The sequence below is a fragment of the Atta cephalotes genome, assembly GCF_000143395.1.
Source record: "Atta cephalotes unplaced genomic scaffold scaffold00003, whole genome shotgun sequence".
NCBI lineage: Eukaryota > Metazoa > Arthropoda > Insecta > Hymenoptera > Formicidae > Atta > Atta cephalotes.
In genome coordinates, this window is record NW_012130067.1 from 9,337,975 (window position 1) to 9,352,275 (window position 14,301).

A 14,301-nucleotide genomic window follows, 5' to 3' on the forward strand; every position below is an offset into this window, starting at 1 on the left:
AGGGAGATTTGACCTATTAAAAAAAGATCTCGATCTATTAAAAAAAAATCTCGACAACACTAATTGAAAAAGTAGACGTTTACTTTCAAAATTAAAATTGACTTTGAGAACTTCTCCATACACTCGAGATCAAATAAGTCTCTTTGATGTTCAAATTTTACAAGCTTATGAAACATTTTTCTCAAAAATAATACTTTTTTTATGAGATATTCGACTGTCCAGACTTTCGGTCCATTCTGTATGTGATCTCTATTAGTAGAGATTTTATTTAAAAAGTTGCTCGTGTGTAAAAAGAAAAAGAGATACTTGAAGATGAAGTGTATATCACAATCTTCTTATAAGTTTATAAGAAGGAATGTATAAATTGGCGCTTTGTAATCAAGATATCAAGCATGATTGTTGTTTTTATATCGACTATCGTCTCGAATTCTATTGTACGCTGTAGTTGCCTCTTGTTGTGTTTTATTATCTCTGAATATTTTATCTTGTGCTTTAACATTGATCGTTAAATCGCCTATTTATGTATACATATTAATTATTAATAGCGCTAAGTAATCGACAATGCGTAGCGCATTAGACTGATAGAATCCTTTCGGATATATACGCACGAGAAATTTTCAAATAAATGTGCTGATTCTGTTATGTTTTCAATAGTATATTCATTTTCTCTTTTCTTCTGCTTTTTCCTCTTCTTCCTCTTTCTCCTTTTCCCGTATTTGCTCTCGATTCGAAGATATATCATTAAATATCGTTTTGTTTTTGATATCATCTCGCTTGCTCTGGAATGTCAAATTGAAATCATCCGGAAACTTGGAACGATATGTGACGAAGTCATCGCGTAATCTGCAGTAATCGGTGAAGAAAGTGAGATATTGAATTTCCTCATCCGTCGGTTTAAATAATTGTAATGGCGGCTTCATCTTGGTTATAATCGGTACTGAACGCCGAATTAATGGCCGTTTTTTGCTTATAGGTAATTCCATAACGCGCTTCAGAGCGTCCAATAATCGATGCATTAGTTCGAACTAGCAATCATGCAAATTATTACGAATTAAGATATTGTTTGTGTTAAATTATGAAACAATCGTATAACACATCGTGTAACATAATCGTTGTTTAAGATATTAAATTCAAGATTATACTTAATGCATGTTAATTGCAAAATAACAAGTAAACTATTTAGTTCATAATATACAATAATAACAATAAATAACAGTAAAAGACAAACGAGCAATATTTTAATTAAGATAATAAAATTTAACTTATTACGTAAAGACAAATGTGTTTTGAACTTGCAAAATCTTTAAAAATCATATAATTTTAGGCTTTCCCATGAGATTAACTCTTAAGACTCTCTTATTTACGAGTAAAAGATAAATGTTTAATATAAATTATTTACCTTTTTTGCGGCATCCTCCGCTTCCTTTATAACCTTCATCTCTTGACGGAATCCTTCCCGCTCACAAGCACGAACAATTTCGCGTGGCAGATTATCCAGCTGGAGATTAAGCTTCTCGTGCATTTTTTCAATCCATTTCATCATCGAAAAACTATTAAGATTCGCGTCGTTCGGACCTATGCAACTCTCATAGGCATCTTCTACGAAAACGCGAAGATAGAGTACTTCTTTAGAGCAGACAAGATGTCGAAAAACATCTTGGAGAAGATAATTAGCGTATTCTTCGAGATTTGCTGCTCTATTTTCTGCCTCAATGATGAAATTCTATCGGATACTTCGATTCGTAAGACTAAATTGTTAATGTTAAAGATATAATGAGAATTTAAAAAAGAAAAACGTATTTCATTAGAATTTATTTGAAATATTTTATGTATAGAATGTTTCCGAAAAATGATGATGAATCTAAAAAGATAATAGTCAAATTAAACAACTTATATGTAATTTGCATGTCGGATGACATCTCAAGACGATAGATATCAATTTTTGTTAAACATTATTAATGATAATGAGATTGAAAAATCATTTTAAACACTTATGCAAAACAATAATTGAACAAAGTTCTAAAAACAATAATTTTTCATTTTATGAAATCTCTTATTATCAGCCTTTTAAGTTTGTCCCCACTTTTCAGAAATACTGTATATAAAAATCCAATGTTTTAGAAGCATGTAGTATTCATTGAAAAGTATTCATTAAAAATAAAATAATACTCAATCAACATAGATCGAAAAATTGATTTATCTTGGTAATCAAATTTTTATATTATAGTTCATAATATCTTTAATTTTTCGTATTTTACATTTATAAAGATTTCTGAAAACTATCTTAAATTCTTTTTTTTATTTATATTCGTTAAATTTTCTTCAGAAATAATAGAATGAAGAATGAAGTCTTAGAATTCGTAAAAATTCTGAGAAACTTTCTAAAAAATTATAAAATTATACAAAAATTCTGAAAATTTTTAAATTTGTACATATATAAAAATTATAAAATATTATATGAAGAATTGTAGGAGAAAAATTTTCGCCAAAGTGAATTAAAAAGAAGACGTTTTTATATAAAAATGTAAGCACTATTAATGAATTTAGTTTTGGGAATTATTTTTGTTTTTAATATGATTCACTTTTCGGTCTTGATTAATCTTTCATTCTTTTCATTGTGAATGTTATATCATTAAAATCTTAGAAACTTTTTTCAAACATCCAAAATGTATTAACATGTTCAATTTATAAATCATGTGAACTCGATTGAATTGGTACGAACTTCTAAATCATTGATCGTTGAAGTAATTTCGCTGATCTCTTGTTTGATTTGCGCTTCAGTCACAGTGATTGTCATGGTTATGTCTGCCATCGGGGCAGCGAGGGATTCGAGATGTACGAGTGCATTTAAATTCTGGATCTCCATTGCCCGGAAGATGCGGATTAAATCGAATGGATCATCGAAGTACAATACAGCCGGGCCGGCATCAGTGGTGTCTTGTTCGAATAATTCTAACACGAAATGATTGTTCGTACATTAAGAAAAAAAATATTGAAAAATATTAAGCGCTAAACATTTCGCCCAGATTTACCTATCAATTTCTCCAAGGATGCAGTTTCATCTAGTGTTTTGTATCTGTTAAACAAGTCTACCGATGGAGTATCGACGAAGGTAATGCTTTTTTCTGGTTCGGATTGTTGGAACAAGTCGTACTTGGTCCTCCAAGCGACAGGTGACAAGCAATAAAGGAACATCTGGCACATTTTTACTAATCTCCAATTTTCTTCCAATACATAAACGTCCAATCTATTCTGACCGAATTGTTTCGCAAGCTCGTTCTTCTGGGTGCTAATCTCTTCCGTCAATTTCGTTTCCCATTCCGCTTTCTTCAGCATTTGCATACTTTTCTCGTGATCTTTCGATAGAAATTCCTCGAAGTCGCTTACGTATCGTCGACAACGATACTTTTGCAAAATAGTAAAACGGATGAATTTATGTCGAAATATATTCATTTGAGAAATTAGTGTCATAGTGTCGGATAAGATGCTTCTTGCGCATGCTGGATAAGACATTTCTTGCGCGTATATGAAATGTCTTATTCAAACTAATTATTTTCATTGCTATTGATGATAAAAGGAAATATATAAAAGATAAATAATTATGAAAAAATGCATAAGAGAGAAATTATTATAAGGAATTTTTTCGAAGTTATACACAAAAAGATCAATATATTAAAATTTAATCAATAAACTTGAGTTTGGATTAGGTAATACATACAAACTTCGTTCTTGAATAAGAGGGGCCCTTACGGAAAAAAACTGCTATTGCAATAGTACAATAAATAAATTCGACAGTAGTGTCTCAATACATGATATTAGGATAATATTCTAGTTTTTATACTCAATGTACTATGATCATACTGAATAAACTAGAAATATTAATGTAACGTCCCGATAAAATATCATTTCTCATATACTGTCAAGATATATTAAATATAGTATAATACTTCGATACTAATTTTGTACTATATTATATACCCAAAACCGAATATTCCCAAAACATCTTCAAAATTCGTGCGATATCTCTCGTGTATATCTATAATGCATTTTTAGAATAAAAATAATAATCACAATATAAAATGTAAAACCAATGCTATCTGCATAAGTAATAACTTCTATTCTATAATATAACTTCTTACAACGACGACCCTCCTGCCGCCGGATCGAAATCTATCTTATCTGTGTCGAAATTCTCACTTTCGCGTAGTACTGTCTCTAAAAAAAATTATCGCATTATTTAGGCCGCATCCATAATTCTTATTTTATGATCCTCTTAAATAATATCTTAAAATAAACATCCATTAATCTTATAAGGAATCTTTTTCAAATGTCACTCGCCGATTTTTCTCATTTTTTGGTTCAAGATATCAAAAAGTGATTTTTCATATCAAAAATAACTGTCAATATTAATCATAACTTGTACACGGTGTTTTATTTTTAATAATGAATTAAAATTCTTCGAAAATAATGCGTTTCTGCCAAAAATGTTTCAAACAATAACAAAAATTGTTTGATTTCGAAAGAAATATAAAATAGCGTTTTTTATTTGGCCTTGAGAACTTCTGCGGAAGTAATTTCATAATCAATTAAATTTTTTTAGTGAAATTATGATTTTTAGACGCAAATCGATTCCTCATCATTCTACAACATTCTTACAAAAATGCTAGTTTAAAATGATAAAAAAAATGTTTGAAACATTTGTGGCAGAAACGCGTTATTTTCGAAGAATTTCATTATTAAAAATGAGATATATAAGCGCTATTATTATAAGGTTAATATTGAACAATTATTTTTGGCATGAAAACTTTTTTGATGTCTTGAATTAAAATTCAAATAATGAGAAAAATTAGCGAGTGACACTTGAAAAAGGTTCCCTAATTGTTAGTCGCGAAAATAGCTCGGATTGTTCTGATAACGAGAATAAGATTAGATTTGTATGGAGGAGAGAGAGGAAGAGAAGAAGAGAGGGAGAGAGGAAAGAGAAAGAAGGAGGGAGAGGAGGGGAGAGAGTGAGAAAGAGAGAGAGAGAGAGAGAAAGAGAGAGAAAGAGAGAGACGAGTGTTAATAAAATATGAAACAAGTTTTAAGAATGTGACAAGAGAAACGGTATTTATTGAGTTATTAAAGTAGCACAAGATATAAAAATGTATAATATTCGCGATTCATAATACGCCAATAATTCAGAGTGAGAATATATAAATATGTCTGTTTGTGTGATGGATATGTGACAGAGTGAATACAATACATACATGTATATGTGTCGTGTATCGTGAAAGCGGTATGCGGAATTTATTCGTAACGGATATTACAGCTAGACGTATATGTGCCGTGTAGAGCTCGCGGTGCGCGGACGGGCCTCATGACGGACAATGCCAATTCGGATCGCGGTATTGCGGCTGGCATGTCGATATAAACGCGTCATATTCAGAATGCGGTGGTCCGTATACGCGGTGAACGCGATAGTACGAGATTCTGTATGCGATTACAAGATTTCTTCTGAAGATAATGAAGATGGCGACTACCGAAAACGCTCGATAGAGGCAAAAAACTCTTCTACTCCTGCGTTTTATTCTGATGTACAGAGATTTGACTGACTCGCCGACTGCTGAGAATACTCAATGGAAGCAAAATACGCTCTATCCTCTTTTCTCACTAGGATCGCAATGGATGGGAGAGAGAACACAAATATGTATCACAATAATATCGCAGCAATATTATTTTTTCATTGCAATATTACAATAAAGTAGCAAAAATATCGTTGAAATATTACTGAGAAATATTATTGAGATGTCACAGTTATATAAGAATGTCCGCGAAAATGAGGAGATATTACTGAGATATATCACATCAAGAATATCACTATAATATTATACTAAGAGGAATATCACTATAATGTATTATGTATTTCTGCGATATTTATATAATTATATTTATGAGATATTTATTGGGAAAAATTAAAGAGAATTTTGTAAAAAATTTATTGAATTGATTTTTAATGTTATTCCATATGACATTAATTATTCCAATTAATATTTTAAAAATTATGTAATATGATATTAATTAAAAAATATTATTGATTATCAATACAATAACTATTATATAATATTATAATAAACTGAAACAGTTATAATAAATTTATAAAATTATGTGTGTATAATTTTGTGATATTTTAACATCACAATCTTGACGTCTCTAATGTCAATAAAACATAATGAAAGCGTTATTAATTACTCTGCTTAAGACATCATATCGCTACAATATTATTATGATACTTCAATGCTGGTTATCAAATGTAATACATCATAATATTTCTGTGATATTATATTGGTACATTGCAATATTACTGTGATATTACATCATAATATTTCTGTGATATTATATTGGTACATTGCAATATTACTGTGATATTACTGTAATATTGCATGCTATGTGGATGGTATGTACATATATGACCGAGAGGAAGAAAGAGCACGAATATATATAAAATGGTAAGTAGAACCGCAACGAGAAGAAGAAGAAATACGCATAAGATAGTAAGTATAGGACTGCGACAAATGGAAGAAAGAAACCTTTTTTTCCTCAGACTTTTCGCAAGCGACAAATTTATTTCCTTCCTTACTTCGCGCATGGAGTACCCCGGGCCACGCGTTCCGCTAAAGTCATTTGATTTATAAAGTACAAACTCGCATTCATTTTGACGCGGCCATTTCAAATTTATGCATTTGTATATACATACTTTATTTGGGAAAATGAAGTCAAGTACGTAAATCAATGTTTTTTAATTGTAATTTGTTTATTCATAAAGAAAAATATATATAAATGTTTGATTTATGTATTTTTTAGTTTAATATGAATTTATTTATTGTAGAAATTAGTGCACAAAAGTGCATGAAGACATATAAGTACAGTTTAAAAGATGAACCACTGACCATCTTGAAATTGTACTATGTGCACTATTTCGTGATTTTTACGCGATATTTTTGAAATCAATTACGATATTTTATAAATCTAGTGACTTCAACTCCGGCGCGACTCAAGCACCATTTGCTGGTTGTATCTATGAATAGAATTGGCCTATCTTCCCTATTAAAAAAAAATTAAAAGTAGGGAAAGACCTTTATGAATCGATACAAAATATTATTAAGAGTGTTATTTTAAATTATTTAAAAATTCATATTGGAGTTATATATTATGATCATCATTTTTTATAATAGTAATTTGTAAAATGCGCATTTAAAGTCCAGAAATAAAAATTTTACTTAATTATATTAATATTATTAGGTGTACAACTTTGCTTCCGCCGTTTTCCTATAGATGGCTTTAGCGGTAAGTGGTGATCAAAATAAACAGATCATAGACGTCATACAATAAACTTGGGCATCTGTCAACATAACCCCATAGAAACATTAGTCGATTTGTGTCTGCATCATAAAGTTATTCTCGATTGAAAATGTCAGTTTACGAATCAAATTCTCGTCATTTGCGGGAGATTTTAATTTTTTGCTTCAATATGAAGAAATTTGCGGCTGAGGCTCATCGAATGCTCTCAAATACTTATGGTGAGACCGCTATTAGTGAAAGAACGTGTCGTGAGTAGTTTCAATGCTTCAAGAACGGTGATTTTGACGTCGAAGACCGGCATAGCGGTGGAAGAGAGAAGGTTTTCGAAGATGCAGAATTGGAGGCATTACTTGAGCAAGACTCGTGTCAAAATCAAGAAGAATTGGCACGATCATTGGGAGTGACTCAACAAGCTATTTCAAAACGCCTCAAAAAAAAACGCCATGGGAATGCTTTCAGAAGCAAGGAAATTGAGTGCCGTACGAATTGAAGCCGAGAGATGTTGAACGACGTTTGTTTGCTTGTGAACAGCTGCTTGAAAGGCAAAGACGAAAGGGATTTCGCATTGTGACTGGGGACGAAAAATGGGTTCATTACGATAATCCCAAGCGCAGAAAATCATGGGGAATTCCCGGCTATGCTTCCATGTCGACGGCTAAACCGAATATTCACGGCTCCAAGGTCATGCTCTGTATTTGGTGGGACCAGCTCGGCGTAGTGTATTATGAACTGTTAAAACCGACTGAAACAATCACAGGCGATCGGTATCGAACGCAATTGATGCATTTGAGCCGAGCATTGAAAGACAAACGGTCGCAATACAACGAGAGACACAATAAAGTGATTTTGCAGCATGACAATGCTCGACCCCATGTTGCCGAAAGTGGTCAAGACATACTTGGAAACGTTGAAATGGGAAGTCCTACATCACCCGCCGTATTCTCCAGATGTTGCTCCCTCTGACTATCACTTGTTTCGATCAATGGCACACGGCCTGGCTGACCAGCACTTCCGGTCTTATGAAGAAGTAAAAAATTGGATCGATTCGTGGATAGCCTCAAAAGATGACCAGTTTTTTCGACGCGGGATTCGTACGCTACCCGAAAGATGGGAAAAAGTAGTGGCCAGCGATGGACAATACTTTGAATCATAAATGTATAACTAGTTTTTTACAATAAAGCCTCGAATTTCGGAAAAAAAACGGCGGAAGCAAAGTTGTACACCTAATATATTATTTTATATCAGCTTCATTTTTATAGCTTTTATGCTAGTGATAATTTAAAAAATGTTTTTTTCGTTTTTTTAATTCTAAAAAACAATATAATTTCTTATAATAACATCTGTGAAAATAATATAATTAATTTAAATAAATATATGTAGATGATCTTTAAATCGCTGAAAATATGATTTTTAATAAGATTATTATAAGATTTTAATGCAGATTATCTTTCTTTCAAAACAAAATAATTTTTTTTACATAATTTTTCCATATCTTCCAATCATCGATTGCAAGAAAATATTTCATATAATTGCAAAGTAAAATACTTCGCATCTTATAATAAAACAAAAAAATTTTGATAAAGAGTGCAGCCAAATAGGTAAGAGAGACTGAAACTAAGTGGGCATCGGGGCTAAGCTGACATTTGAATTTTGAGTGACAAAAATATATCTTATGAGTTTCCATATATGAGTTTCAATATAGTAGATGACATCTCGTGTATCTTCTTTACCAATGAAATTTGGTTAGTTTAGATGCCATTATTATGTTTAGGTAGTCCAAAATAATTTTTGAGATTTTTCGAGTCACATCATTTTTTGTGAATGAAATGAAGTTACAAACTAAAACTTTTTTTATTGCTATCTTGTAGTCTTATAATCACTCTATAAAACGCTAATAATTATTTGACTAAAATCGTTTATTTTGTTATTGAAAATTGCAATTGAAAAAAAGATGCCCACTTAGTCCCGGTCTTCCCCATACTCGTATATGGAGAATGTGCTCCTAATTCTGAGTGAAATTAACCCATACAGCCCAATTTTTGACAGTGAAATTAACCCATATAGCACCGAAAATTTTCAGAAATATCTCAGAAATACTTCAACTGAAAAGTGAAACATTTCATAAAAATTGAAAAATATGTCTGCAACATTTCTGAGACAGCTCTGAAATAGCAAAATGTCCGCGATTCTTATATATGAAACCTTGTTGAAAGGTTGATGAAATGTTATAGAAAAGATCTATTATACAATCTTTTTGAAATCAATATAATATGATGAATGCCTTTTTTTCGAGACAACACAGGTTAGTCTAATAGTGTAACAATTTATTATTTTCTTAGAAAATTGAACGGTAAACGTTCAACCTCTGCTTTTGGGTGTCCTTTTTACTATAAAATTAAAATAATCAAATAATCAAATACATGTTATGCGAGTGATTTTTTTAACACGCCTATCGTATCTGGTTCAGAATTTTTTGAAATTTTTTGAATTTAAAAGGTTTCAGTTATTTCTAGTACTATAAAAAGTGTTCAAATATATACTTGATTGATATTTAAATAATATTTAAATTTATTAATATTGACATAATAAATATTATTTAAGTATCGATTAAACATATATTTAAATATCATTTCTGAAGTACTTAAAATTTATTAAGAATTTTGGCCATTAGTCATACGCATTTGTGATCTGTTTATAGATTAAAACTTGTTGATAAACTTAAAGTATTTCTCAAAAATAGTAATTATATCGCCAACTATTTTGATTAATTAATCATATGTATAAAAGGACATATACATAATTACTGAAAAAAATCATACTTATAGCTTCCACACAATATCATTATTCATATACAAAAGTTTTTCGCAATTAAAGTAGAACAAATTAAAATAGAACAATAACATTAAAATGACATTAAACTGAATCGTGATCAAAAAATGATTAATAAAAAAAATGACATTTATTATTGGGAGTACAAATAAGTTTCCGTCGTTTGCAAAAGACGGCGCCACTAATAAACTATAATTAAAATTGTTTGATGTAAAACGACACATCGTAAGATTGGACTCCGGCAACACCATAACCTTGAAATATTAGCGATTTTGAATCAACATCATATTTTTTTTTGTATGAAAATGTCGAGTTTTGAGCCGAATAAGCGTCATTTGCGGGAACTTTTGATTTACTTCTTTAATTTGAAGAAATCTGCAGCTCATAAATCTTGTAGAAGCATGTGGTGATGCTGTCTTAAGTGAGAGAAGTTGTCGTGAGCGGTTTCAAAAATTTAAGAACGGTGAATTTGACGTCGAAGACAAAGAACATAGCGGAAGGCCGAAAGTGTACGAAGACGCGGAATTGGAAGTATTATTTTAATGAAGATTCGTGCCAAACGCAAAAAGAACTTGCACTTACATTAGGAGTGACTCAACAAACAATTTCATATCGTTTGAAATCATTCAATGGGAATGATTCAAAAGCAAGGGAATTGGGTTCCATACTGAAGCCGAGAAACGTTGAACGCCGATTTTTCCCATGTGAAATGCTGCTTGCCAGGCATAAACGAAAGGGCATCATATAGTCACTCACTAGTTACATCATATAGTCACTGGTGATGAAAAATGGATCCACTACGATAACCCAAAGAAGAGGAAATCATGGGGATCACCTGGTTTCAACATCGACAGCCAAGCCGAATATTCATGGAAAAAAACTCATGTTGTGTATTTGATGGGATCAGCTTGGTGTCGTGTATTATGAGTTGCTCAAACCGAACGAGACCATTACTAGGGCTCTCTACCGAACACAATTGATGAGATTGAGCCGAGCACTCAAGGAAAAATGCGCCCACTACTACTTCAGGCATGACAAAATTATTCTCTTGTATGATAATGCTCGACCACATGTTACGGCACCGGTCAAAACCTACTTAGAAACACTCAAATGGGAAGTTCTACTCCATCCGCCGTATTCTTCAGATATTGCTCCTTCTGACTATCACTTGTTCCGATCGATGACGCATAGTCTGAGCAACACTTCACATCATATGAAGATATCAAAAATTGTATCGATGATTGGATAGCCTCAAAAGATGAAGCGTTCTTGCGACGCGGTATCCACATGCTATCAGAAAGATGGGAAAAAGTAGTGACTAGCGATGGCCATTACTTTGAATAAAACATTATGTACCATTCTTTCACAATAAATACTTAATTTTTGATAAAAAACGGCGGAAACTTATTCGTATTTTCAATATTTAGTAAACATTTTAACATTTCATGATTTTTTGTTCTATTTAAATGTATTTTTCAATTTATTGCCTATAATAAATTTTAGAAACATTTCTGTGAAAATTTTATATGACATATTGCAGAATTTTTTCAGAATTATTGCACATGAAATGTGAAAGATTGAAACATTTCTGAAAACTTTCTGCAATAATCGATACTGTGGAAGAGTTAAAAAATAGATATCAAATGAAAAATCTCGGTAAGCTGAATACAAATATATATTTCTATTTTCTGTTCCAAAGTTATAGACTCCAAAGTTATAGAGTTTCAAAGTTTTGAATTCAAAACGATTTTTTATGACTGCGTTCGGAGAGCGTACTATCAATGTTATTTGTGTCATATTATCCTTGTTTCACATTTAATAAACAATGAAAATAGAATGATACAAATAGCAACTCTCCGAAACCTATGTGCAACCTATGTGCGGCACAGCCGCACACTATATGTATTCATTCAATGTATTCAGCAGAGAAAGCAGCTTTATTATTGCAATTATTAGTAAAATTCTTTAGTATGATTGATTTATACATTTAAATCCATAAGGAATCAAAAGCAAAAATTCTTCGTATTAAAGAATTTTAAAACAGTTACCAAAACTGCTTTCTCTGCTAAATGCGCTATTATATAGATTAGGCGATTCATTTAATATCTATTTTAATCCTTTCATTGCTAGAATTGGCACATTTTAGCCGCACTCTTTCTTATTGTTTTTTTATTGTAAAGCGCAGCCTTATGTAATTGTTATTATTTTATAAATATTTCTCTTAAAAAAATATTAATTTAATTACGTTAAAGTTTATACCTGGATTTGTCGTAATCGATGTGTCTCTTGCTCAAATTGTTGATCGATGCGAATACAATTATCTTTTTCTTGACTAATGAGAAGTTTTGTTTTTAATATCTCTCTTGTATCTTGGATATACTCTTTTAATAAAAGCTTTTTTTTCACAGGTCTACCGGATAATTCTGTAAAATATTCTGGATGTACATCCGTCATGGCAATCACTTTATCCAACTCTTTATGTTTTTTTGCTTCTTCTGCTTCTATCTCAACGTCCACCTGTGCAAAATTTTTTTAGGAAGCATATAATGCATAATATATATATATATATCTATCGAAATTTTCTTTCAGTTTCTTTCTTTTTTATTTTCCTACATTTTACGAAACTTAGAAATAAAAAGACGATTCCGATAAAATTTCCTTAGAATTTCCTTAGAATAAAAATTTCCTTAGAATTTTTTGCATAATTCTTCAGAATTTCTATAAATAGTAGGAGGAATCCGAGATTTGACCATATGGAAGAATTGAATTACTTTATATTTCTCGTTCAAATTTTCATATCACTTGCATGGCTATCAAGCTGACAACTATTTGTGTTTCGAGAAATGTGAAATCAAAATTGCATGATCCATACGTCGTAGTTTGACAATTGCTTAGCCTTAATTTGAATGAGATATTTGAAGTGGTTCAACTCTCTCATATGATCAAGTCTCCCGAATTCCCCTTATAACTTTTTAAGAAATTTCTTCGAATTGTTATACAAATATTTTTTAGAAATGTCTAAAAAAGTTTATATATTTTCCAAAACTTTTTGTGTATGTGATTTCTGAAACGTTCTAAGTTTTTTCATAATTTTTCTATAATTTCTGAAAAAACTTATAAAATCTAAAAAAGTTTAGATTTTTCAGAAATCTGTTTAATATAAATATTTTAAAATATTGTGAAATTTTATCAGATTTTTTTCACCAAGGTTTATATATTAATGGTTAATATATATTTTGAGAATTTAATAAATTAAATTATATAATATTATACTATACATAAATATATTCATCAGAGATCTCAATAATAATAAATAAGCACAACTTACATGTAATCTTCGTAAAATATCATGGGATTGCAAAGTTTTATCCTTGTAGGCTTTTCTGTCGCGTTTGGCTATTGCTTTCTTTTTCAGCATTTTCCACCATTGAAGATGAGCCAAGGTTTGGGAACAAGAAGGAAAAGCAAAAGGCGATTGTTGTTCATCCTTTACATTTTCACCTTCATTTAGGAATTTGTGATGACCGCTAGTCGAATGTCGCATTCTAAGTAATTGACAATTTTTCGCACAATTTTACAACAAATTGGAGCTTTCATGTTCTTCAAAAGCACGAATATATGCTCATATACTTTTATTTCAAATCAAGAAGGCATGAAAGAAAAATGCAGCTAATGCTTATTTTTACCAATGTAGATTGGCTGCGTTCAGTAAAACACAATAGTTTTCCAATCGTATTATGATTCTCTGCTGAGATAGAATCATTCCTCTTGTTCTAAAAACATAATCCAATCAGCGTAAAGAAATCTTCCAACAGTTACAAAATAAACATTCTGCTGAATGCAGCCATTGACTTTAATGACTTTAATTTTAGTTTACTATTTATTTCTTTTTTTAATTCTTAAAACAAGTTAAACTAAGAATAAAATTAATTTACATTGGTAGAAATAGACATAAGAGATGGAAAAGAGGCATAAAATTTGGTTTTCGTGGTTATATAACCTTGAAAAATTGCGACCCCTGTTAAAAGTTGATCCAGTCCCATGCGTTACGCGCAATTTTCTGCATGTCGTCAGCTGATGGATTCTTTGGTCGACTTCGGAAAAGTTCATCTTCCGCGTTTTATTTTTCAT

At 31.0% G+C, this 14,301-nt stretch overlaps 1 protein-coding gene across 1 annotated transcript; it reads right to left on the reverse strand.

The window, feature by feature from the left end:
- Positions 1-386: 386 nt before the first annotated feature.
- Positions 387-14,301, reverse strand: LOC105625819 (coiled-coil domain-containing protein 37-like). Its single transcript, XM_012207132.1, has 8 exons — positions 14,171-14,301; positions 13,495-13,715; positions 12,430-12,668; positions 3,033-3,405; positions 2,723-2,952; positions 1,400-1,723; positions 689-1,025; positions 387-514 (listed from the first exon to the last, which is right to left on the reverse strand). The coding sequence occupies exons 1-8, from the start codon at positions 14,299-14,301 to the stop codon at positions 387-389; spliced, it is 1,983 nt and encodes a 660-aa protein (XP_012062522.1).

Bases quoted from the DNA above. Each gene is read 5' to 3' on its own strand.
- LOC105625819 (XM_012207132.1), bottom strand. From the start codon at position 14,301: ATGAAAAATAAAACGCGGAAGATGAACTTTTCCGAAGTCGACCAAAGA. The intron at 13,716-14,170 runs GTTATATAACCA...TCAATTACTTAG, and splicing joins AGGGGTCGCAATTTTTCAAG to AATGCGACATTCGACTAGCG. The intron at 1,026-1,399 runs GTAAATAATTTA...CATGATTGCTAG, and splicing joins CGGAGGATGCCGCAAAAAAG to TTCGAACTAATGCATCGATT.